Source organism: Dermochelys coriacea, chromosome 1, assembly GCF_009764565.3.
Source record: "Dermochelys coriacea isolate rDerCor1 chromosome 1, rDerCor1.pri.v4, whole genome shotgun sequence".
In the NCBI taxonomy this organism is placed as follows: Eukaryota; Metazoa; Chordata; order Testudines; family Dermochelyidae; genus Dermochelys; species Dermochelys coriacea.
Window position 1 is genome coordinate 58,932,695 of NC_050068.2, and position 26,919 is coordinate 58,959,613.

Below are 26,919 nucleotides of genomic sequence, written 5' to 3' on the forward strand. Positions count from 1 at the left end.
AAGTCAGTGGTGTCTCGAAGATAGCTGGGAGTGCTGGTAACGAAGGGCCTGAGGAGGGAGTCTACGTAGCCAGACAATCCTGCTGTCAGGGTGCCAAGGCCTGAGATGATGGGGCGTCCAGGATTTCCAGGTTTATGGATCTTGGGTAGCAGATAGAATACCCCAGGTCACAGTTCTAGGGGTGTGTCTGTGCGGATTTGTTCTTGTGCTTTTTCAGGGAGTTTCTTGAGCAAATGCTGTAGTTTCTTTTGGTAACTCTCAGTGGGATCAGAGGTAATGGCTTGTGGAAAGTGGTGTTGGAGAGCTGTCTAGTAGCCTCTTGTTCATACTCCGACCTATTCATGATGATGACAGCACCTCCTTTGTCAGCCTTTTTGATTATGATGTCAGAGTTGTTTCTGAGGCTGTGGATGGCATTGTGTTCTGCATGGCTGAGGTTATGGGGCAAGCGATGCTGCTTTTCCACAATTTCAGCTCGTGCACGTCGGCGGAAGCAGTCTATGTAGAAGTCCAGGCTGCTGTTTCGACCTTCAGGAGGAGTCCACCCAGAATCCTTCTCTTTGTAGTGTTGGCAGGAAGGTCCCTGTGGGTGGGGAAGGGAGGCCGAGGAGGGGGCAGTGACACTGTTGTGGGGGAAGGCACCCCTGGCGCTCTGGAGGAGCTGGAGGGGGAACAAGGCAGTGACATTGTGGGGAGGAGGCAGTGGGATGCGGACACTGGGGCAGTCCTGGAGCGGGGGGTTGGCACTGGGGCAGCCCTGGAAGGGGCGAGGCGGTGTGCCCGGGATGCGGACACTCTCGGGGGGAGGCAGCCCGGGAAGGGGCGGGGAGGCCGGTCTCCGGCGGTGGCCGCGGGGCGGCGCTGTGGGCGGCAGTCGGGGCGGCGCCATGTTAAGAGCCGCCCTCCGCTCCCCTCTGCGCTTTCCGCGGTTCCGGCACCGCGTCCCGCCCGCGCCTCCGAGCCCCGCCGCCTGCGCCCGAGGTAAGCGGCGGCGCGGTGCAGGGCAGGGCCGCCGCGCTCGCTCTGCCGGTGCCCCGGGGAAGCGGCGGCGGCGGCGGCGCTGCCGGGGGGGGGCGGCGGGCGGCGGGCTCCGGTGGCGCTCACCGTCCCCGCGAGCAGAGCCAGGGCCGGGCCCTGCCGCGCTCAGCGCCACCGGGGTGGCCGGGTCGCTCCGGGCCCGGCGAGGGAGGTAGCGCGGCTCCACCTCACCCTGGAGCCCCCCGCCTGGGGCGCCTGTAACGTGAGACGGACCCGGGCTGAACTTCGCCCGGGCCGCGCGTGAAGCGCCGCCAAACCAGCGCCCGGGTGTCCGTCTCCAGCCTCGCCTCGCATCGCTTCGCCCCAACGGGAGCCCCGTCGCCCCTGCGTTGACGCTCGTTCGTAGTCGCCCAGCTTTAGGCCGGGCCGCGGGGTCCCCGCTGTGCTCTCGGTTGCACGAGGTCTTGCAGGAAGAAATCAGGTTGTGCAGGTGAAGCTCCCAAATTAGCATGGGGGAGGGGGGATGTAATGCGATACCAGCCTATTGCTCTGTGCTGGGTGGGGGAGCGAAGCAGTGACTTCACCCCAGCCTCCCTGTTCCCGCAAGGGCAGCCTCAGAGGGGACCTGAGCATCCTTGTAGACCGCGCCATAAATACCCCGCCCCAGTGCGCATCTGCAGTCAGAAGAGCCAACAGGATGTTGTGATGTGATGGGGAGGAATGGAGAATAATACAAAGACTATTATAATGCCCATATATCAATCCCTGGTGTGGTCTGTACTGTGTACGGTATTGGTCACCCTATCTCTAAAGGCTGCTGCGGACCTAGAGGACATTCAGAGAAGCCTGGATCAAGGGCATGGAATGACCCAGGTGAAGAGAAACTTTGAAGATTGGCTAGGATAAAACATATATATATTACATTGATGAACAATAAAGAAAAGGTAAATGGAGAACTCCTTGGAATCTCCTTGCCTGACTCCTGTATTTGCAAAAAGTTCCAGTCTGATGGTAAAGGATATTAACAGAGCGTCAAGGAATCCTTCTGTGCGATAGCTCTCACGGTAGAGACAAATGTAATCCCTTTCAAAGTAGAGGGAGTGATCATGCATGCACTTTGAGCTTCTTTGCTTCAACACTTCCAAAATTAATCTCTTCCTCTTAGCTGACAGCAAGTAATGTTACTGTAGGCCCTGGCAGTTTCTTATCTGCACCACTGAAGGTTCCTGGCTTGCCTTCCCTTCCATCTCTCCTTCCAGTTGCCAAGTCTACCTTACTCTCCTTCAGTACTGACAATGCCTGCCCCCCCCCCCCCCAAACTTAATGACAGGTTTCAGAGTAGCAGCTGTGTTGGTCTGTATTCACAAAAAGAAAAGGAGTACTTGTGACACCTTAGAGACTAACAAATTTATTAGAGCATAAGCTTTCGTGAGCTGCATCCGATGAAGTGAGCTGTAGCTCACGAAAGCTTATGCTCTAATAAATTTGTTAGTCTCTAAGGTGCCACAAGTCCTCCTTTTCTTTTTCCCCCCAAAACTTGAATCTTTACACTGGTTTCCCTCATGTATCAAGTTTTTATTCCTTTTACTCTTAAAAGTATCACTAACTCCATCATTGTCTTCTCCTATACTCCTTATAGTTTGTCTACAATCTAAGCTTTGTTTCCTTCCCCTCTAGTTTTTGTGCCGTTTTTAATTGTATCCTATAATGTCTCTGATTTAACATTTTTCAAGGTCCATGTCCATCATCTGAAAACCCTTCAGGACCCCCCCTCCCATTTCAGAATCAAACAACTATTTTTGAATGGTATATCTCCTACTGTTAAAACTTAGATAAGGTAGGTGAGGTAATGTCTTTTATTGGATCAGCTTCTTTTGGCGAGAGAGACAATCTTTTGAGCTACACAGCGCTCTTCTTCAGGTCTGACCTGCATAGCTTGAAAGCTTGTTTCTCTCACGAACAGAAGTTGGTCCAATAAAAGATATTACCTCATCCACCTTTTCTCTCTAGTATTATGGGACCTACACGGCTACAACAACAGGGCATACTATTAAAACTTATCAGAAGTTAGGTGTAGACAAACCAGTATTGTGTTAACTGGTAAATTCCCCTGCAAGTGTTAAATTGTTTTCTGTACAGTATATTCTCTGCTTTGTTTTGCTTCACTTTTAAGCAATGAGATTACTCTAGATATATAGAGCTCATTGAGGATCAGGAAGAATTTCCTACCAGACTAAAATTCCATTTGCCTGATTGCATTCCATTGGTGATCCTGCTTCTACAAAAACTTAATCTGTTAAATTTCCTTTCCTTTTAGTTGCCTTTTTCAACATATCGAAAACACTGACTTCAATGAAGTTACAACAAAAATGAATTTGGTCTACTGCATATAGTTCTTTTTGACCAAAGCTTTCAAAGCTTTGTGTCTGAGTATGAATTTAGGAGCTTAGTTTTAGGCACCTGGATTTGAAAAATAGGACCTTTAAATCAGTGGCTTGATTTTTGTTATGTGAATTGGCATTGATATAATCAAATTCCAATGTGATTATAGAAAAAATAAATGAGACATGCCCACAGGGAAACATTAATTTTGTATATGTATAATGAATATAATATAGTGTAAAGATTTGCATAGCTGTGGAATTGTACAAACATTGATTCTTCTGCAGGATTATACCCTTTTAATTCATCACATTTTGGGCTTGAACAAAAGTACAGTCAGTAGAGCAGGTAAACATAAATACTACCATTTACATTTAATACTGAAATTTGATTAAAAATCTAACAACCCCAAGGCAACAAGAAATATCCATTGTGTCTTTGCTGATAAAAGAATATTTAACTGAAGCTCTTTCAGTTTACAGTATATCATATGGCTTTATTTAGAAGTTCTCACTTAAGTTAAATGTAATAATTTTCTCCTGGGATTTATAGTTTTAAAAAGTTCCTAAAGACAGCTGCATTTTTGTTGGTGTTTTCATGGCTAAATGCAAAACATTTGGTTAGAATTTAAATGTATGGTTTCAGAATGAGCAGAAAAGGAAGGTAATAGGCATCAAAATTAATTGGCAATGTTACTTAGCAAGTCAGGGATGGGTAGACAAATTTCCGTTATGATGGGGTTTCACAGTAAGACAGAAAACTACATCAGGCTAATATTTTATAACAGTAGGATAGTACTTTTTAACTTTCTGCAGCTTTTTAAAAAAATTGCATGGTAAACTTATGGCTGGTAGATATATTTATTATTTGTGTCATGGTAGTGCTTAGGGGCCCTGGTCATAGACACTGTGGTAAGTTGCTGTACAATCATATAAAAAAGACAATCTTTTCCCTCAGATACTTACAGTTGTCTTATAAGGCAAGAGACAATAGATGAATACAGGAAATATAGAGCACAAGCAAACCAGTGACAGAGCTTGGATTAGAACTAAATTTCCTGGCTCCTCGTACTGTGTTTAAATAGACAATGCTGAAAAAAACATCTTCAAGAAGCTACTGAAAACCCAACTGTTCATTTAAGTATTTAACATGAAATGGCCATGCTGGATTCTCTGTTATTCTTTGATTTTACCTTTAGATTGTAAACCCTTAGAGATTGGGCCCTGTTTTCTTTTTGACACTGACTTATTATTCGATAATACCATGGGTATTTAACATGCTGTGTATCAGTCAATGAGGCTTTCTTTTAAAGGGTAGGTAGGGTAAAATGAGTATGATGGAGCTATGGATTCTTAGGGCTTTGTAAGAGGCCCTCAGTTCAGCCTGAGGTACCAGTTAACTTTTAATTGTTACAACATAACCACATGGTTTTGGTTTATACAGCTCATCTAATGCCTTCCAATCACTTCAGAAAATTTGATTAAACCATATAAAGCTGGTATAGAATCTCAAGCAGAAATGCAGGTGATCTAACTGTTTTGTCTGCTCACAGTTTTAAAGAGGAGAATACAAAAATATTAAGGATATTTTTGTGTAGAAAAAGTTGGCAGGAAGAGAGAAAGGTAAAAGGAAATGCAGAGGAAATGCATAAAGGCCACAGTGCGAAACTGGAAGAAGCTACAAATGCATTGGACTTCTCAGGATTACATCAGCTTAGTAGCAGTGGGATTCTTTATTAGAGAAATGTTGTTTTTGGAATCTTAGAATGTAGAGAGTAAATCTCTTAATTCTTCTAGGTCATCTCCCTGTTCACTGCAGGTGTGTTTATTATTGCAAGTGTTTCAGCAGAAATATTTTAATATGTTTGAATGGTACCTACATTTCCAGAGAAGATTGCAAAAGTATGTTTTTTATATTTCTCAGGTTCCTTATTTTTGTATAAAGAGCAAGAGAAGTCAACCTGGTAAGATGGAATCCTCTGATATTGTACAGTAAAGCCCTAAAATACAAACTAATGTTAATATTGACAGTCTAGGAGTAGCAAACATAATTGTATAATAAGTAGTTTTGAGAATAAACGTAAAAAGATTTGGAGCCTTCTAAAGACCTTGCCTTTAGATCCTAAGGATCTGTGTTTCTCCAGTTTTATGCTAGTGTAATACCATCATAGTCCAGGGAAATTACATGAGTAACAGTACAATTGTAATTGAATTAGGGCCCAAATATACAGTCATGCTCTTATTGTCTTCATGTAAAGATACAAGTATTAGCACCAGTTTCTTCAAGATGCTGATATCAATAGTTTAAAAGGTTCTATTTACTAGCAAAAGTGAAGGTATTTGAGTAGTAAGTGTTTATTAAGGAGTTTAAAATTCCCAAGCACAAAGAGTATGGTGAGAAAACGTATACTTTTAAAATTTAATTTATGAACAAAACAAAGGCAAAGGATAGGATAATTTCTGTTCTGTACTGTTCTGTTCCTTGCCAGGCTTGGAAAGTAATGTTTGCAAAGGCAGAATAACACAACGATACCCAAACTGTAGCTTTTAAATGTAAATTCATTTTAAATGTGTAATGTAGGAGTAGATACTGGAGAATAAAAGACTATAGAGGTGGAATGACTTCATAAGACAAAAAGATATTCAAACCTGTGTACCACAAAAGAGCATATGAGGAGGTGTCTTGGTAACTTGATCCCATTCCCTTCACACCACTGCTGTTCTCTCCTCTATTAAAAGTTACCCCCCCACACACAAAGTTGGCAAACAGCCACAAAGTTGGTATCCTATTATAGACCACAGTTGTTAAACTTGAAATGTTCATTTAAGGCAACTGAAATTTTGTTTCTGAAATATGGAAAGAATTTGTGCAACTAGAAGGTAACTTCTTTGTAAAAGTCAGCTGTACTGTAGTCACCTGAAAAAAATGGCCATTCAAAGTTCTTGTTTTTTGTTTTCTGTTTTTTAAAACCTGTTGGAGATACTCTGAGAAATTGTAATGTTAAGTGAAGAGGCTACAAACTGATAGTGTGGTGGTTTTTTTTGCTTTTTGTTTTTTTAACAGCTGAGATTATGGCACTGAAACAGATTTCCAGCAACAAATGCTTTGAGGGTTTCCAGAAGGTGTTTGAACATGACAGGTAAACATTACAAAGGCAACCTAAAATTTTAGCACAGGGAGAGCTGGATCATATTACTTCCAATATTGCCGTAGTCAAAAGAAAAAGACAAAATATGCATTTCCTTGATCCTAATATTAGTGTGTTAGTAGCTTCTAATTTTTATATTATGTCTTCAGTTTACTAGTTGCTTTATTCTTCATTTTTAAACACTTATTACTAAGTTCTGCAGAGGGAAAACATTAATAGTAAATTTACTATGTCCTGAGAATTGGTCTCATCACCTTGGGCTGCTGTATTTGCAGTATGGAGATATGAATATATATATTAACTCCATGTGAATGAAGCAGTAAGTGTTTTATTCACATGACCAGAAGCGTCAAACAAAGTAAAATAGAAGTAGAAACAATCTTTTCATTTTGTGAGGAGGAATTAGCTATACAACTATATATAAGCATGTAGTTTTCATTTCTGGTCTCTAAAAGACACCCGTTACCCATGAATCAGCAATTCTTTGCTGTGAAGGGGAGAGACTCTTAGATAAAGGTCATACTCCAGTTGCTTATTTAAGTCTTTTCAGCCTGTTTGCCTGTAGCATGAAATAGAGTACAATTCAAATGTATTACAATAATAATTAGGTGCTTGTCTATCTTTTGAATTAGAGAATATATATTCCTTTTATATAGTACTGCTGCTTGAAGATCTTGCATCTAAAGAAAGTAGTTTCTCAAGAAAAAATGCTTTCTATTGGAAGTTTTAACATTTTAATAAAAATTGGGCAATTGATTAGTGTTCCAGTCTGGGAGACTGAAACAACTTGACTTTTGCTTCTATATGTACTTCGCTGTAAATTATGTGAGCTATCTGTATGTGTTCTTAAAATATGCGTCTCCAATTTAACAGACAAGAATTAGGTTGAACGTTGTTAGGTCTTGAATTCCAATCCTAATTTTCAAAATATTCCCTACCAGCCAGACTGTAAGGATTTGGTTTATTTTCCCAATTGTATTTAAAACATAGTAGAAATTCAGTCATTGTTACTTAATAGGCTAATGTTGTGGCTTATTTTATATTGTTATCCACTTCATACTTATTTCACTTGCATTCTTAAAATACTATTATCCATTGAATCGATAATGGCCGGGTCTAGATATTCTAGAAATGCATAGATAAACTCTAGACAGTGGTCCTTCTTTTTTCTGGTGATTGTCCTGGGCCTGTCTGTTAGATGCTGTTAATCAAATGTATTTTGTTGCTACAGTATAGAGTTAAAATGCAAAATGAGGTTTGGAATCTATTTGCCACCAAAAGCAGAAATTGGAAAGTGTCCTGTGCTGTACTGGCTCTCAGGTAAGTAATGTGAACTTCAGTATTTTTAAAAGACACTATTGGGTTAATTTAAGATCCAAAATTTACAGTATGTAAAAAAGGAGATACATTCATTTCATTAAAGTAGGGTTGCCAACTTGCTAATTGCACAAAACCGAACACTCTTGCCATGCCCCTTCTCTGGCTCTTCTCTGAGGCCACGCCCCACGCTCACTCCAGCCCCCTTCCCTCAATTCCTTGCTCTCCCCCACCGTCACTTACTTTCACTGGGCTGGGGCAGATTGGAGTGTGGGAGGGGGTTTGGGCTTCGGCTGGGGGTGTGGGCTCTGGGATGGGGCCGGGGATGAGGGGTTTGGGGTACAGGAGGGGGCTCCAGGCTGGGGCTGAGGGATTTGGAGTGTGGGAAAGGGTGCTGGGTGCAGGCTCTGGGAGGGAGTTTAAGTGTGGGAGGGTGCAGGGTTCCATCTCCGGGACAGGGCTTAGGGCTGGGGTTCTGAATACGGGCTCTGGGAGGGAGTTAAGGTGCGGGAGGGGGTTCCGACCCAGGGCGGGGGCTTGGGGTGGAGGAGGTGGCTTGGGATGAGAGCTCAGGCTGGGCGGCGCTTACCTCAGGCAGCTCCTGGTTGCTGGTGCAGTGGAGCTAAGGCAGGCTTCCTGCCTGCCCTGGCTCCGTGCTGCTCCCAGAAGCAGCCAGCATGTCTGGCCCCTAGGTAGAGGCGTGGCCAGGCAGTTCTGCATGGTGTGCGCTTCCCACACCCGCAGGCGTTGCCCACATAGCTCATTGGCCATGGTTCCCAGCCAATGGGAGCTGTGGAGCCGGCTTTGGGAGTGGGGACTGTGTGGAGTTTCCCTGAATGCCCTTGCACCTAGGGGCCGCAGGGAAATGCCGGAAGCTTCCGGGAGCTGTGCAGAGCCAGGGCAGGCAGGGAGCCTGCCTTTAGCCCCGTTGTGCCACTGACCACACTTCTGACCGGGACATTAGTGGTGCTGACCGGAGCTGCCAGGGTCCCTTTTCAACCGGGCGTTCTGGTCGAAAACCGGACGCCTGGCAACCCTACATTGAAGACTGCTTTTGTTTGGGTTTAAACACTCCCCTGCAATGTGGTATTGTGCTAGCACATGAATCAGCCAGCCTTAGGGGGGGCAGGTTGCCAGATTTATGGCCTTTTTTTTTTCTTTTTTCTGTGCTGCTGGAGCAGTGCAGACCACCTTGAAGGATCTGGCCCTGCACATGCAAAAAAATCTAGAATCTATATATTGTTGATGGGCCTTTAGCTCACATTGACTAAATCTTCAAATAGATTTAGGATGTTCTATGTGACTAATAAAAAGCAGTGCCTAAACAGCTTGTGCTAAGCTGGTGTTTGCACACTCAATAGATATTTTCCTCTCTGGACCTGTTTTTGGAAGAAAAATAGTCAGAACTAAACAAGTAGGGTGGAATCCACAACTGGGAAAACTGTCCTATTTAAGTAAATTTGCTATGTGAAAATTGTTTCCTCCCGTATCCATGTGTTAGGATATGGTGCTATTTAGATCTCATCAGGGACTGGATATACTGTAAAAATGTTAATGTTAATGCATGGGTGACAGTGGAAGAATGACATTACAGTTCTAAAACAAATTTTAACAGACTACCAGTTTGATTGTATTAACAAATCAGACCAATTTTGAAATATGGATTTTTGCCAGAGGTACATTATGTCTATATAAAATGTAGAAGAATTTAGTTAAAAAACAAAACTGAAAACCTTGTCCTAATATATCAGGGGTGGGCAAACTTTTTGGCTCGAGATCCACATCTGGGTATAGAAATTGTATGGCAGGCCATGAATGCTCATGAAATTGGGGGTTGGGTTGCGGGGGAGGGGGAGGGCTCTGGCTGGGGCGCAGGCTTGGGGCAGAAATGAGGAATTCAGGTTGTGGGAGGGGGCTCTGGGCTGGGGCAGAGAGTTGGGGTACGGGGGGGTGAGGGCTCCAACTGGGGGGTGGGCTCTGGGGTGCAGGAGGGTGGCCAATGGGAGCTGTGGGGTCAGTGCTTGGGGTGGGGACAGTGTGTGGATCCCCCTGTCTGCCCCTAGGCATAGGAGCCGGAGGGGGGGACATGCTACTGCTTCTGGGAGCCATGTCACATGTGGAGAGGGGCAAACCAGATTAAAACATCTGAAGGGCTGGATGCGGCCTCTGGGCCGTAGTTTGCCCACCCCTGTAATAGGTGCTTTACCAATTTAAGCAGTAATTGTTGAAAGCAATGTTTTGCAGCCTATTGTAATTTTACCAGTAGGCTGATGTACGTAGCTACGGTAAAGTTTACTTATGTTACTTTTTATTTTTTTCCCTAATTACCTTCTTTAACTGTTACTGTTTTGTATGAATTATCAAAAAATAGCTAATTTATATTATTGATGGTTGGCAAAATTAGTAAATGACTCCATTCAGTATACAAGCATAAGTCACTAAAATTAGAGGCGGTTACAATTACATTAAAGCTAGGGGAAGTATAAGGGCCAGTAGAGGTATGATTCTAAGTGCTAACTGTACTTGACTCTCATTATAATTGAGTGTTGTGCATGTGGAATGATGACAGATTGCATAAGAATGTTAACATCTAATATTGGAGCTGTTTGTAGGTTAGAATAAATTGTCTGAGGTGGTACCACAATGCTTATACAGCACTTACAGTAAATTAAATAATTACAAGCAAGCTGCCTTTGTTAATAAGACAAACAGTTGAAACTATCTAAAACTCACCACAGGTGAAGTTAAAACTACAATCTGTAACTCTTCCTACATGGCACTGTGAAGAATTCTTAAAATACTGGTCTAAGTTGTCACAGACTTGTAATTTGACTTCAGTCTCAAACCTGCTCTGACATAAGCACAGATTGCTATGGATCCTGAAGTATAGGGATCCACTATGCTTATTATAGCTGCTACCTAAAGAAATGTAGGACTTCAGTTGTCACTAATATCTTCTCAAATGACATCTTATGCAGTATTTGAGAACTCTGCTTATGGTAAATGAACAAGTACTTGTGTGGCTCTGTGGATGAAACATTCAGTGACCTAATTATGGTCAATGCCTAATCATGGACAAAATCCCAAAGATCTTTAAAAGGAATGGTTGTTGATACAAGTGGGAAATGAAAAACTTAGTACGATCAAATCTTTTTTTTTTCTGTGAAAATGTAACTGAGTCTGTTTCTATGGACTGTTAACCATTACATTCATGCTTAAGACATGAATCCCATTTATTTTTAAGCTTTTCTAGGATATGTTGGAAGCTGGAATGCTGAGAGTAGTATATAACCAGGCATATTTTTATCTCTAGGATTAACTTGCACAGAACAAAACTTTATTACCAAATCTGGTTTTCATCAAGTTGCATCTGAACATGGCCTCATTGTAGTTGCACCAGATACCAGCCCACGTAAGTATCTTCAGGTTACATGATGAGCCTTCCGCATATAAACGTTTACTGCTGCTTATGTCCAAAGAATAGAATGACTCATGTTACAATTACACCAATGTATTTGGTAGTATCTGAATTTGGAATGTCGTTCCATCTGTAGGTTTTGTAGTTTGTACCAGTTTGCTGGATTATTTGTTTTATATATACTAAATGAATTGTAACTTTAGAACTCCACTAGTAAAGCCATTTTAATACAAATGCCCTAAAATTAAGATAAGGGGGCAGTTCAGATCACGCATGGGCAATGTAGGACTCTCATTCCTGTCCATTTTTTTTCCTGGTTCTCCAAAGTCCCTGGCTTACATTCCATGTGACACCTTGGTGTATACTGCTGATACTCAGACTGAGGCTCAAAAGCTGCAAGTGGTTCTTTAATGTGTCTCCTGCATCTCTTTGCAGCACATGATACTAAAACACTGTGTGACTTAATTATAGACTAATCTAAGTTATTAACCAAGCAGGATGCTTTTACTATGATATTAACCAATTGTAGTTGATAAAATAATAGTCCTCTTGCTGTGAGAATTTATATATAATATAAATAGTAAATGAAACTATGAATTCACAGTACTGTGGCTCTTTTGGGTAGTGTTGATTGCTAATTTGGCTCCTGAATCACAGAGATCTGAGTGTCACTGGTGTATATACTATGCTAGTACCTTACATCATCCATGGAACCCTGTTGGAACATGGAGCTAGTGTTTTGTTTTCACTGTTGCATGATTTTTCAGAGCCTTTTAATATTTACTGTACTCAGTACTTGTAGAGCTAAAACAACTGTTTAAAAAAAGCGCACACATCTCTTCCCCAATACAGAAGTCTGGCTCTGGTAGGGTTCCTTGGCTGGTGTAATGTTCCCTTTATAAGGCATTGATTAGTATAGAAATTGTGGGAACCTGAAAAGGGGGAATTCTGTAACCATCTTCGTCATAGTTATCTGGAGAGTTCTGTAAATTACACAACAGCTTTCTGAATGTACTTGGTGTTTTCTGCTACAGTGATACTTGCACTATACATATTGGAGGAGCCTTTCTGATATTTTCCAGTATTTGATGGCATCAAATCTCAATAAAAATGCTTGATTTAATTCCCCCAAACAACCCCCTAACGAGTTCCTTCTACAAATTATTCGTCATGGCTAGGTATTCCAGTTCCCTGGACGTAGTATGTCAGATCATTGAATATTTGGGAGTCCTTGATCAGAACAGTGATTTAAGGACAGAATTTCAACTTTCTGGAAGTTCTATACTTTAATCTCTTTTTTTGTACTAAGAAAAATTACTGCAAAATATTTTAATGAACTGCTAGGGGAGAAACATATATTCTTCCATATTTTATCCTGGGACCTGATGTCTTCCTGTGTTTAGTGTATTTTTAATTCATATACAGAAAATATATTGAAACAAGCATTATTGTAACATGTATTCATAGCTATTATGTAGTGCAGAGTAGGGATGGCCAGATCTTCATTATGTCATTCAAATAACATCAGATTAAGGGTTTTGGGCTGTAACCGCCCTTGGGTGCTTGGACTTGCTTTTGTGCTACCTGTGCCCATTGGGTCTTTGCATGCCTGTTCATTGATAGGATCATATGTTCTCTTTTGCACTAACCTCTTGGCCTCTCTCCTGACTTTGTAACTTGCCGTAACAAAGCAGATGACTGCAAGCTCCGCTATGTTAATGGATTTTCTAGTGCATTGTGTTCCAGACAGTCTCTGTTCCCAGGGTCCAAATCTCAAACGTCTTTGTTATCTGGAACACTGAGTTTACAGGAGACTAAATGTAATCACATATTAAAGTAGGCGGTCCGAACATAGCATGGAGAAAATATTCAGAGTGGTGTTTGCATGTGCAGGTGTCCGTAAAGTGCTTGCCCAGAAGAAACTCTCCTGGAAATAAAACAGCTGGGAAGCAAAGAGACTTAGCAGTATTAAACAGTTATCACTTCTACTGTGGTAATGTCTAAGAAATAGAGTTAGGAGTCAGGGCCCTGTTCTTCCCAGCACTGTACAAACAAACACAATCAAGACAGTCTCTGCCCTAGAGAGCGCGTTATCTAAGAGTTGGACAAAATGCAACAGGTGAATAAACTTACAAGCCAAGAAGAGGGGGAGAATCAAGTTATAGCAGTGTGACAGTGCAGCTTACCTTTTTGTCATCAGATTTGTCTGGTCCCTCAATTTCCTCTCTTGGTGGTTTAGCCCTCCAGCTGAATGGAAAAACTCTCTCTTGGTAAACAGATATATTTCATGTTTTCCTGTTCATGTGGTTTTAAAGCCTCTTCATGAGGATATAAGTGAACATTTCTTCCCTTTACTGCAGGCATTTGCCCCTCTTCATGGAGTGTCCCCAACAGTCCTTTGTTCATCTTCTTCCCAGGCTGCTTTTCCACCTTTTTTTCCTTAAGCTCTTTCCTTTAGTAAGATTATCAATCTTCTCCTTCTCTAGTCTCTTCCTTAACAGAAAGATTCACAGAAAGTCCTACCATCTGTCTCAGACAGAGGCAACCAATCCTTTTATACCCAGCATCCTTGATTCACAGCCTACAGTTCCTATGATTCCTGGGCTACAAGTTCCAGCATCCCTCCGTTTTTGGCAGGGTCTGTGTCACAGGAATAAGCTTTGATCCTCTTAAAAGCCCCAGGCTCAGTCTATGATAAGGAGGCAGGTGTGTACTCAAATTGTTCTAACAGTTGTGTCAAATTATATAAGAGTTTGCAATTTAATATGACAGCAAAAAAGTCCCTTGTAATTTTGGTTTTAGTAAACAGGGGCATGTTATCAAGGAAGAAAGTAATGGTCCCTGTGCTAGTGGCACCTTAAATACTACGTTCAGTTCTCAGCGGACCAAATTCAGTGATGGATCCTTGTCACATGCCACCTGGAGGCACATTGTGCATGTGCTAAGAAGAGTTCTGAGACCTGCTATTAAGAACATAAGTATGGTCATACTGGGTCAGACCAAAAGTCCATCTAGCCCAGTATCCTGTCATCCAACAGTGGCCAATGCCAGGTGCCCCAGAGTGAATGAACAGAACAGGCAATCACCAGGTGATCTGTCACCCATTCCCAGCTTCCGGCAGACAGAGGCTAGGGACACCATCCCAGTCCATCCTGGCTAATAGCCATTGATGGACCTGTCCTCCATGAACTTATCTAGTTCTTTTTTTAACCCTGTTATAGTCTTGGCCTTCACAACATCCTCTGGCAAGGAGTTCCACAGGTTGACTGTGTATTGTGTGAAAAAAATACTTTCTTTTGTTTGTTTTAAACCTGCTACCTATTAATTTCATTTGGTGACCCCTAGTTCTTATGTTATGAGAAGGGGTAAATAACAATTCTTTATTACTTTCTCCACACCAGTCATGATTTGCTAGATCTCCTATCGTATGCCCCCTTAGTCAGCTCTTTTCCTAGCTGAAAAGTCCTAGTCTTATTAATCTCTCCTCAGATGGCAGCTGTTCCATACCCCTAATCATTTTTGTTGCCCTTTTCTGAACCTTTTCCAATTCCAATACATCTTTTTTGGATTGGGCAACCATATGTACACGCAGTATTCAAGATGTGGGCGTACCATGGATTTATATAAGGGCAATATGATATTTTCTGTCTTATTATGTATCCCTTTTTTAATGATTCTCAACATTCTGTTCACTTTTCTGACTTCTGCTGCAAATTGAGTGAATGTTTTCAGAGAACTATTCACAAGGACTCCAAGATCTTTCTTGAGTGGTAACAGCCAATTTAGACCCCATCATTTTATATGTATAGTTGGGATTATGTTTTCCAATTGCATTACTTTGCATTTATCCACATTGAATTTCATTTGCCATTTTGTTGCCCACTCACCAGTTTTGAGAGATCCTTTTTTAGCTCTTCCCAGTCTGCCTGGGACTTGACTATCTTGAGCAATTTTGTATCATCTGCAAATTTTACTACCTCACTGTTTACCCCTTTTTCCAGATCACTTATGAATATATTGAATAGGACTGGGTCTAGTACAGACCCCTGGGGGACACCACTATTTACCTCTCTCCATTCTGAAAACTGACCATTTAGTCCTTGTTTCCTATCTTTTTACTGGTTACCAGTCCATGGGAGGACCTTCCCTCTTATCCCATGACAGTTTACTTTACTTCATAGAATATCAGAGTTGGAAGGGACCTCAGGAAATCATCTAGTCCAACCCCCTGCTCAAAGCAGGCACAATCCCCAATTTTTTTTGCCCCAGATCTCTAAATGGCCCCCTCAAGGATTGAACTCACAACCCTGGGTTTAGCCTTTGGTGAGGGACCTTGTCAAAGGCTTTCTGAAAATCTAAGTACACTATATCTATTGGATCCCCTTTGTTCACATTCTTGTTGACCCTTTCAAAGAATTCTAGTAGATTGGTGAGGCATGATTTCCCTTTACAAAAACCATGTTGACTCTTCCCCAATAAATTTTGTTCATCTAAGTGTCTGACAATTTTGTTCTTTACTATAATTTCAACCAGTTTGCCTGGTACTGAAGTCAGGCTTACTGGCCTGCAATTGCTGGGATCACCTCTGGAGCCCTTTTTAAAAATTGGCGTCACATTAGCTATCTTCCAGTGGAACAGAAGCTGATTTAAATGATAGGTTACAGACTACAGTTATTAGTTCTGTAGTTTCACATTTGAGTTCCTTCAGAACTCTTGGGTGACTACTATCTGGTCCTGGTGACTTATACGGGGAGTCCTCAGACTTACGACACAATTCGTTCCTCAGAATTGCGTTATAAGTCGAAACCACTTTTCCCATAGGAATCGATGCTATGAAGGGGGGATTGGTTCCTGAACCAAGGCTTCATACGCTATTTTCACCACAATAACCCAGATTTTTTACTAAATGACTTATAGATGACTAATGTTGGAACATCAATGTACTTACTGTACATTGTGTATTTTGTAATCAGCATTCAGATAAACGTATAAACTCGCACATGCTGCTCAGAATGCTGGCAACAAAGGCTCAAAAAGCCAGGGAGAATAGCACACATGCTGAGCCATAGCCAATCACTGTTCAAGCTTTCTGATTGGCTGAGCCTGGGGCTGAGAGCCAATCAAAAACAAGCAGGAATCCTATCAGTCAACAAGCTACCCTGCTGCCTCGAAGCCAATCAGAAGCGACCCCTTCCAGCTCCATGCCAGTATAATGCAACCAGGAGGTGATTTCAAGTGAACTTTATGCAAACCGAGCATCGTAAGGGTGAAATGGGCAGTTGAAAAGCGTCATAAATGGCCTCCAACGTAAGTCAGGCATCATAAGTCCAAGGACTCCCTGTAGTTTATCAATTTGTTCCAAAACCTCCTCTAATGACACGTCAGTCTGGCACAGTTCTTCATATTTGTCACCTGAAAAGAATGGCTCAGGTTTGGGAATCTCCCTCACGTCCTCCTTTAGCATCTCAATTGTCCAGAGGCCCCATTGGTTGTTTAGCAGGCTTCCTGCTTCAGATGTATTTAAAATTTTTTTGCTATTCCTTTTTGAGTCTTTGGCTAGCTGTTCTTTAAATTCTTTTTTGGCCTTCCTAATTCTATGTTTACATTTAGTTTGCCAGAGTTAATGCTCCTTTCTATTTTCCTCACTAGGATTTAACTTCTACTTTTTAAAGGATGCCTTTTTGCCTCTCCACTGCTTAACTATGTTGTTTAGCAATGGTGGCTCTTTTTTGGTTTTGGTTTTTCTTTTGGGGGTTCTTTGGGTTTTCTTACTATGGGTTTTTTTTATTTTGGGGTATACATTTAAGGCGAGCCTCTATGATGGTGTCTTTAAAAAGTTTCCATGCAGCTTGCAGGGATTTCCCTTTTGGCGCTGTACCTTTTTAATTTCTGATTAACTAATCTCCTCATTTTTGTGTAGTTCCCCTTTCTGAAACTAAATGCTAGAGTGTTGGGTTGCTGTGGTGTTTTCCCTGCCACAGGGAAATTAAATTTTAATAATATTATGGTCACTATTACCAAGTGTTCCAGCTATATTCACCTCTTGGACCAGATCCTGTGCTCTACTTGGGACTAAATGAAGAATTGCCTCTTCTCTTGTGGGTTCCAGGACTGGCTGCTCCAAGAAGCAGTCATTTAAAGTCTCAAGAAACTTTATCTATGCATCCCATCCTGAGGTGACATGTACCCAGTCAATATGGGGATAGTTGAAATCCCCTATTATTATTGAGGTTTTTTTATTTTAATAACCTTTTTAATCTCCCTGAACATTTCAGTCACTTATTACCATCCTGGTCAGGTGGTTGGTAATATATCCCTACTGCTATATTCTTCTTATTAGAGCATGGAATTACTATCCATAAAGATTTTATGGTACTGTTTGATTCATTTAAGATTTTTACTTCATTTGATTCTATTGTCAAATCATGGGCAAACTGAAGAGGGATAAGAGATGGCTAGATGGATTGAATTTAAGGGAAACATATAAAAATTAAGTACTGACAGTATAGCCTTGATGAAGGAGGATAGGTCTACAGTTAGTCAAAAGAGAAATGACTTAGGTTTTATATGGGGTTCTAATTTATTATTGACATGAAACAGAGAAAAGGTGAATTAAGAATTAATATAAACCTGTCATTATACAGAAGATGTTCCTGATGGTGAGATTTACTAGACTGGAAACTCCCAGGGGAAGAAGTGGAACATATCATTTGAATAATTCAAAACTAGACTGGACAAAGCAATCAAAGATGCATGGTAGTATAGGTTTCAGAGTAGCAGCTGTGTTAGTCTGTATTCGCAAAAAGAAAAGGAGTACTTGTGGCACCTTTTGTTAGTCTCTAAGGTGCCACAAGTACTCCTTTTCTTTTTATGGTAGTATAGGGTATCTTGTATTGCCAGGAGGGTAGACTGGATTTTTTGTTTTTAACCTATCCCTGATTGATAAATTCCTAGTGTAGTAAGTTCAGTTACGTTATCTGATCGTACATCAGAGGTACGTTTTGGGATTGAAGGGATGAAGAAAAGTGAAAACTATGAATACTTTGCACTTTCTACTTGTAGATCTCAAAGCATTTTGGAAACATTAATGAATTAACCCTCAAAACCATGGTATTACAGCTTAAACATCATCCTCATTCTATAGTTTTTGGGAAACTGAGGCACAGAGGTTAAATTTATCCAGATCCATCTAGAAGGGTGTGGTTTATATAATGGTAAACAATATCCTGATATCAAACATCTGATAAAGATGGGACAATAAACGCAGAATCACTTTTTCTTGATAGGTGGCTGCAATATTGAAGGAGAAGATGAGAGCTGGGATTTTGGTACAGGTGCTGGTTTTTATGTAGACGCCACTGAAGAACCATGGAAAACCAACTATAGAATGTACTCGTACATAAAGGATGAGGTGGTATTTTTTTCTAATTAAATTAATGTTGCTAAAGGCGTTAAATTCAATCTCACTGTTTTGCCTTGATTAGAGGGACTGATCTCCTCTTAATTTGCTTATCATGCCTATCAAAGTTAGACCATTTTTATTAGCAGTCAAATGTCATTTTCAAAATAGAATGCTTGAGCAAATCTATTATGATGATGAATAACAATACATACAAGTCTGTTAATTTGCACCGTGAGTGGTCCAGATTAAAAACTAATGTTGACAGGGACATGAAATACAAAAGGCCTCTCCAGAACAAGTTTGTCATTCTGCTTATTTTGTGAGAACACATCTAGGGATTTAGTTAAAATGAGAACAGGGTTATAATGAAACCTCAGTCTTGTTATACATGTACATTTACAGAAATGTATTGCAGTAATATGTCTAGTTGATTAACATCTTGTAGACCATGAAATGTCTACAGATGTTTGAAATGTTTCTTTTTGTCTTTAGTGATATTCAGTAGTTGAGAGAGTTTTCAGACTGTGACCTCAACTGTTAACTTAACCATAAGTACAAAAAAAAACTTGTACATTTAATCTCACAATTTTAACTGTATTAAAACACAATAGTAGATCACATTAAGTTGCATGACTCTCAAAGTCTAAGCATATTAAAGTCTTCCTTTTTTTTTCCTGTCACACTTAATTTTTTTCAGCTGCCTAAATTAATAAAAGCCAATTTTCCAGCTGACTCAGAAAGGATGTCTATTTTTGGGCACTCAATGGGGGGCCATGGTGCTCTTATCCTTGCTTTGAAGAATCCTGGAAAATATAAAGTAAGATACTAAGTTTATACAATCTTCCAGAGAAAAACAGTTTAAAAATCAAATTCAAGTTAATTTTAATCCTAAAGGTTGCAACAACAGAGAGTTTAAAGTTATTTATAATCTTAATAGCCTACTGCTACTTGGTACTAGCACAGCCTGAATGATACTTACTGTAAAATGTATTAGTATTTGACATTGGTGAAATACCAACTACAGAATTTAAAAAGTTAAAAACTGAGTTAAATATCCTCTCCAGTGGAGAATATTAAAGTCTTATTGCTATTCTATCCAGACTATTGTAGTTCAGCAGCAGCAGCAGCATGTTTACGTGGTTGTGGTGTAGCTGTGGCATCACCTAGAATGGACTTCCATCTTGAACAGTCTGTTGCAAATTGTCTTCTTTCATCATGAACCAGCACAGGAAGATTTGGGCTGCTTAAATCCCTCAAAAATCACATCTTCCAATCTCATTTGGCCGATCTCATGCTCTTTCCTTTTACCTAAGGTCTGTAAATCTTCTTCTATAGAAACGTACCATTTTCTGCCTGTTGGACAGGATCCCATCATTGCAGTCATCTTGTTTTCATCTGGGCAGGACTGCAACTTGCCAGAATCATCCAAGTACCTCCTCATTTGTGACAAAATCAAACCAATAGATGTTAAGAATACAACATTACTTTTGACATGGAAAACTGTTTAGTTTTCTGTCCTCAGCTGTTTTAATGACCTTGTTTCTGTTCTATGTAACAGGCAAGTCATCACCACCACACTGAACACTTGTATCGTATTAGTTGTCACATATACATCCCACCACCCAAACAGTGTCTTTTGAGGATGCTGAAATGCAGTTGATGCAAGACCGATCTGACATGACGTCTTTGGTTACAGAAACTCCTGCTATCAACAGGCTACGAAGATAGATAAAACTATTCAATCATTACTATCTACATGTAGCATTGGCAGATTGTTCATTTCCATTTTATAGGAGGCACATATAACTTTAGTTTTGTCACCATTGACCTTAAGTCCCATAGATTCTGAATTTTTTTTTTTTTTTGAGGATTTAGTATGCCTAGTGGTACATATAATTGTGTGAGGGTCGATGGTAGTATTGGACTGAGTATTAGGAATACCCCCGTGCTGCATTCTGTTTTTAATAGACTATGTGATGACAAAGCTGATGGAGGCCTAAGTATGAGATGTGAAATTTAAAAATTCATCTTTAGAGGATGTTCTTCCCCCCCCCCCCCCGTGACCTTTTTCATGTTGCTATGCAAGATTGTGACGTGCCTGCTCAGTTAAGCTTCAGTAGCTTGTCTCTACAAGACCACATTCGGAACCATGTGCAAAAGACCATAATTCATCTATGCAGAGAAGGTCATGGTGCTTAGCTCATACATCAAGAGAATAAATTAGTATAACATTCACAGCTGAATAGATTGGCTGTAGCTGTCACCAAAATAATACATCAGTTCATCCTCTTCTTAGTCTTAACTGAAACAAGGATAAAACATAATCAAATTCTTAAATATATTTAATTTTAAAATAATTCAAATAATGAGGAAGAGAATCGTTATTTCACATCTCTGATTTATAAAGTTTCCCTTTTTAAACAAAAATTTTTGAAAGCATGGTAAAGGGCCAATTTAAGGAAAATATAGAATCTCTTCTCAGAAAAATAACTTTAATTTTTCATACTACTAAATTATTTCTATCTTCTGTCAACAAAAATTAAATTTGAGTGTATGATCTTGCAAAGAAATCTTTCTTTCAACAGCTGATTAACGAGAAATTCCAGAGGAATTTAAAGCCTTAGAACTGTAAGATTCCAGGTTAGAAGAAGAACTAGATACATTCATGGATGGATGGATAGGTCCATCAATGACTATAAGCCAGGGTGGGAGATGTAAAACCATGCTCTGAAGTGTCCCTAGCCTCTGTTTGTCAGCAGCTGGGAATGTATCACTTGAGGATTGTTCATTCCCTGTGAAGCATCTGGCATTGGCCATTGTCAAAGACAGGATACTGGGCTAGGTCGATCATTGGTCTCACCTGTTATGGTCATTCTTATGTTCTTAAGATTATTATAAAATGGCTGAAAGTTTGTATTGCGTTAATTCCCAAAACATGCACATTACAATTCATAGAATTTTTAAGCTGTTGTCTTCCTTGGCATCTTCAATAAATGCCCCCATTTTGCGGCTTTAGAGATTTCAAAATCCAAAGTAACCCCTTGCATTTTTGGTTAGCAAATCATTTAACTCTATTGTTAGATGAGAGCCATTAGTTTCTTGTGTGTGGAGGGGAGGTAATTGTACCTTGACCCTTTTGTGGTGTCTTTGAGCACTTACTTGTGGGTTGTGTTCCTTTATATTTCCAAAAAAAAAAAATATTCTCATTATATCACAAGACTGAGATTGAATGCTGTCTAAAAGTGAGACTAGAGCACTTGCTTCCCCAATGTGCTACAACTGTAACTTTAGGCAGAACAGCTTTTGAACACTTTCTTGCTCACATCAAAATGACTTTTCTTAATCCATATATTTGTGTTTCTAAACAGTCTGTATCAGCATTTGCTCCTATCTGCAACCCAGTTCAGTGTCCCTGGGGGAAGAAAGCGTTTGGTGGATATCTGGGATCAGATCTAACTAAATGGGAGGTATGTGTTGGAGAGTCCAGTCATTTAATGAATGGTAAAAGTGATTGTGACTGCACTGTGTAGTAGGGAAGCAAAACATAGATTCATAGATATTAAGGTCAGAAGAGACCATTATGATCATCTAGTCTGACCTCCTTGCACAAGGCAGGCCACAGAATCTCACCCACCCACTCCTGCGAAAAACATCTCACCTATGTCTGAGCTATTGGAAGTCCTCAAATCGTGGTTTAAAGACTTCAAGGAGCAGAGAATCCTCCAGCAAGTGACCCGTGCCCCATGCTACAGAGGAAGGTAAAAAACCTCCAGAGCCTCTACCAATCTGCCCTGGAGGAAGATTCCTTCCCGACCCCAAATACGGCGATCAGCTGAACCCTGAGCATGTGGGCAAGATTCACCAGCCAGATACCCAGAAAAGAATTCTCTATAGTCACTCAATCTCACCCCATCTAGCATCCCATCACAGGCCATTGGGCCTATTTACCATGAATAGTTAAAGATCAATTAATAGCCAAAATCATGTTATCCCATCATACCATCTCCTCCATAAACTTATCGAGTCTAATCTTAAATCCAGACAGGTCTTTTTCCCCCACTGCTTCCCTTGGAAGGCTATTCCAAAACTTCACTCCTCTGATTGTTAGAAACCTTTGTTTAATTTCATCTAACCTAAAAAACTCAGCCAGTAGTCATCCATACAGCTAATCTTGTTTGAATAACACCATGTCATCCCATCACCAAACATTGAATCCTGCTGTACAGTAAGTGTGTGGATACTGGTTTCAAAGTGGTAGCCATGTTAGTCTGTATCAGCAAAAAGAACAGGAGTACTAGTGGCACCTTAGAGACTATTTATTTGAGCGTATAAGCTTTTATGGGCTAAAACCCACTTCATCGGATGCATGCAAAGGAAAATACAGTAGGAAGATATATAGATATATATATATATATATACACAGAGAGAACATGAAAAAATGCGTGTTGCCATACACACTATAATGAGAGTGATCAATTAAGGTGAGCTGTTATCAGCAGGAGAAAAAAACCTTTTGATTATCCTGATTATCACTACAAAAGGTTTTTTTTTTCTTCTGCTGATAGCTCACCTTAATTGATCACTCTCATTATAGTGTGTATGGCAGCACCCATTTTTTCATGGGGGGGTGCGTGCGTGGGTGCGCGCGTGTATTTTCCACTGCATACATCTGATGAAGTGGCTTTTAGCCCACGAAAGCTTTGCTCAAATAAAATTGTTAGTCTCTAAGGTGCCACAAGTACTCCTGGTTCTTTTTGTGTGGATGCTGATCACCATCATACTGCTGGCTGGCACTCTACAAAAAACATACTTTAACGGGAGGCTGTTCTTACCACATCAAGACAGTAAACTTCTCTCCTCACTTCTGAAGATTTTAAATTGAGATAAGTAGAATTATGAGCAAGCACTGGGTGAGCTGTAGCTCACAAAAGCTTATGCTCAAATAAATTTGTTAGTCTCTAAGGTGCCACAAGTCCTCCTTTTCTTCTTGCGAATAGCAGACTAACACGGCTGCTACTCTGAAACCTGTCACTGACTTTGTCTACTTCCTGAAAACATTAAACAGATGAAAATTGGATCCCCTTTTTAGGGTGATGAAATGCTCTGAAGGCATCCCTTAAGATATGTCTACACTACAAGTGAAGGGGTGACCATAACATGGGTAGGCTAGCTTTAATTGAGCTAGCACAGGTAACAATAGTAGTGTAGATGTGGTGGCATGGGCTTCAGGACAGGCTAGTAACCAGAATACGTAGTTAGGCGTCCTGGAGGCCTTGTACGCTGGCTGCTCGCCCATGCTGAAGGCCATGCCACCACATCTACGCTGCTGTTGTTTCCTGTACTAGTTAGACTAAGCTAGCACGGCATGTCTGAGCTAAATTCACTTGCAGGAGTTGACATACTCAGTGTAGATTCCTGTATTCTCTGTGCACAGAGGAATTTCTTATAGTGGTAGGCAAAAGAGGAAAGCCTTGTTGGTCAGAGATTGGTAAGTCTGAGTTCTGTAGGAGCAGGCTGGCAAAATGTTCAGTTCTTCAATCATGATTAAATACTATGGGCATTGATACCTATAGAACAGGATTAGAGTCAGTGAGATTTAAGGTTTTGGCCTGAGCACCCTAACTTTGAACTTACTCTATAGTTTGGACAGCCTTTTAGTATTTAGATTTTAGTGTAGGCATTGTCTTAAACCCTAGTTTGTTTCATTACATGTCCCTATCCTTCCTAAACAATAATTCTAACCCAATTTGGTAGTCTAGTGACTAAGTGTAGAACTACATTTTCAAAAAATGTTACACTTTTCATTAGTTTCATTTTATTTCTACAGGCATATGATGCTACCCATCTTGTGAAGTCTTATCCAGATTCCCATCTCGACATCTTAATTGATCAAGGCAAAGATGACCAGTTCCTTTCAGCAGGGCAGTTACTGCCTGACAACTTTATTGCTGCCTGCACAGAACGGAAAATCCCTGTAGTCTTTAGATTGCAACAGGCAAGTATCAAAAAGTATCCTTTTTTGTGGGGGAGGAGAGTGTCTGATGCATCCATCCCATAATTACTGGGTTGACTCTGTGTGCCTAAAAGATGGAGCAACTAGCCAGAGACCGTCCCAGTCCTGAAATAGACAAGACAGGCAAAGAGTACAGAAAGGTAAAGTGATTTGCCCAAGGTGTCACAGCAGATCAATGGCAGGGGTGAGAACAGAGAAGCTCTCTTGACTCGGTGCATTGGTGTATCCACTAGACCCCACTGACTTAATTACATTTGACCACTACAGGGGGAGCTGATTTTTAGCTTAAACATTATAGGGTGTTTAGAATGCAATCCAACCTACTGGCGACATGCTGAGGAGGAAGAAAATGCATGCATTTTGTTCAAGATAAGTATCTTGTTCTGTTTTTAATATAGTATTGCAGTAACCCATCATGAAAAAAGTGTGCTCTTATCTGATTTATCATCTGTATACATTTAAACAACATAGTGGTGTTTATATATGATGTGTATCAGCAAAGTGGTAAATAGTTGGTTTTGGCTGACAGGATCAGTCAGGAGGCAAAGAACGAACCCTCCCTTTCCTGTAGCATTATAGCACAGAGTAGCAGTAGCCTTAAATTCTTCAGAGTTTTTGAAGTGACTCCATCCTATCTGCCATGTTCTTCCAAGATAGCTGCTGCCTGCATAGCAGATGTATTACTATTTCCCCTCATGCCTGCACAGTTGGTATTTCCCCTCCCTTTCTTTATGGAGTGTGCCCATCTTCATCTGGATAGGACTGCCTAGTACACAGCCAGTTTATGGAGCCTCTTAAGGCTAGCCCAGGCCTTGCATAAATCTGAAACAACCTCCTTAATGCCTTCTTTAAATAAGCAGACCGACATCGAATGAGCCATCATTAACAGAGTTACAACGCTTTATCGTTAAGTATCTTGAATTGCTGAATCTGTTTTTCTCTTTGCTAGGGCTACGATCACAGCTACTTCTTCATTGCTACGTTTGTTAATGATCACATCAGACACCATGCAAAATACCTCAATGCTTGAACCGTAGGAGTCTCTTTTGCCCAGTACAAGTCAATATGTACACAAATGTTAACAAAAATCACTTGCTGAATTAGTGCCTATAAAAATGGAGTCATGCTGATAGTACTGCTAAAAAATACTTAATTCTCTGTGTACTTCAAAATAAATATTTTGAATGTGTTCATCTGCTTTGAAAATTGTTTAACCATATTGGGGAAAAGCATTCTGAGGGTATGGCTCAGAATAGATATGATCATTTAATTTTTTGTTTTTAAACAGCATATTGACGTAGAATGTCAGTGGTCTCAAGATGGTGCAGACTGCAGCAGAACTAGTAACCCACTAACTTTCCATTTGTCACTCATTCAGCACTGAACAGAATGACTGGACAATTTTGAATACATGGCTGAAAACAATAGTAAATTAAATGGATTTACACTGAAGTGTTTTTCTCCTGCCTATTGAAATGTATTTCCAGGCCAAAATCTGCAGCTGTTGATGGAAAATGCAAACAAACTTAAACACTGCATTGTGATCAACCATTTCCCCCTTGTTAACATTGAACCTGTAATTGGGAGTGTGAAGGAAAGAGCCTTCTGCAACAGAAACTCTGAAGGCAGTTACCTGAAATCAGGTATTAAAGGGAGCAGTTCATCCTTTTTATGACTTAAGTTTCCCCAGAAACTTACTCAGTAGCAAAGGCTAGAGATTCTTCTTAAAGAAGAATAAATTTAGTTTGAGGGATGGATGAGCAGTGGGATGTTTGTCTAACATCAAGAGCATTGGAGAACTGACTCTGCCACCTTTTACTATCTGAGGAGAAAGAGCCGGGGGGAGTCTATTTTATGTGAGTAAAGGTAGCAGAATCTGACCGTGTTGTACCAGATTTAAAATCATTCCCCAGGGTGTACAACTCTGCCTGCTAATTTGGGGGGGAAATACAGTCAACCTACTCTTCCCTAGGATTTTAGTGTTTTCTCCTAAGTTAACACGTGTCTCCACTTAACTGTGAGGGGACAGGATTTAGCCAACCTACTTTGGCTGTTCATCATGCAAGAGCTTTCTGTGCACTATGTGGATCCAACAGCCAGTCTTCCAATAGTGGTACCAGCTATTTCAGCCTGGAGCTGGAGTAATTAGCTCTACTGCTATACGACAGCTTTGGGGGGAGAATTTTTAACTTAAAACAGCAGCATCTGGTGCTGTGATTAGTGCCTAGAGCATGCAGTTTGTGAAGTGTCATAGGCTGAAA

General features: G+C 40.7%; 1 protein-coding gene across 4 annotated transcripts; it reads left to right on the forward strand.

The window, feature by feature from the left end:
• The first annotated feature begins 861 nt into the window (after nt 1–861).
• Nucleotides 862–25,849, forward strand: ESD (esterase D). Of its 4 annotated transcripts, none has more exons than XM_038410439.2 (10): nt 862–981; nt 5,284–5,323; nt 6,424–6,499; nt 7,740–7,828; nt 11,139–11,237; nt 18,530–18,654; nt 19,343–19,462; nt 22,014–22,112; nt 24,473–24,640; nt 25,608–25,849. In XM_038410439.2, exons 3-10 carry the CDS (start codon nt 6,432–6,434, stop codon nt 25,686–25,688), a joined length of 849 nt encoding a protein of 282 aa, XP_038266367.1. In that variant the 5' UTR covers nt 862–981; nt 5,284–5,323; nt 6,424–6,431; the 3' UTR covers nt 25,689–25,849. The 4 variants fall into 4 exon arrangements, with proteins under 4 accessions (XP_038266367.1, XP_043356537.1, XP_043356539.1 ...); XM_043500604.1 differs by lacking the exon at nt 862–981 and adding an exon at nt 1,822–1,922; XM_043500610.1 differs by lacking the exon at nt 862–981 and adding an exon at nt 4,826–5,178.
• Nucleotides 25,850–26,919: the final 1,070 nt, after the last annotated feature.

Bases quoted from the DNA above. Each gene is read 5' to 3' on its own strand.
- ESD (XM_043500604.1), top strand. The intron at 6,500-7,739 runs GTAAACATTACA...TTGTTGCTACAG, and splicing joins AAGGTGTTTGAACATGACAG to TATAGAGTTAAAATGCAAAA. The intron at 22,113-24,472 runs GTATGTGTTGGA...TTATTTCTACAG, and splicing joins CAGATCTAACTAAATGGGAG to GCATATGATGCTACCCATCT.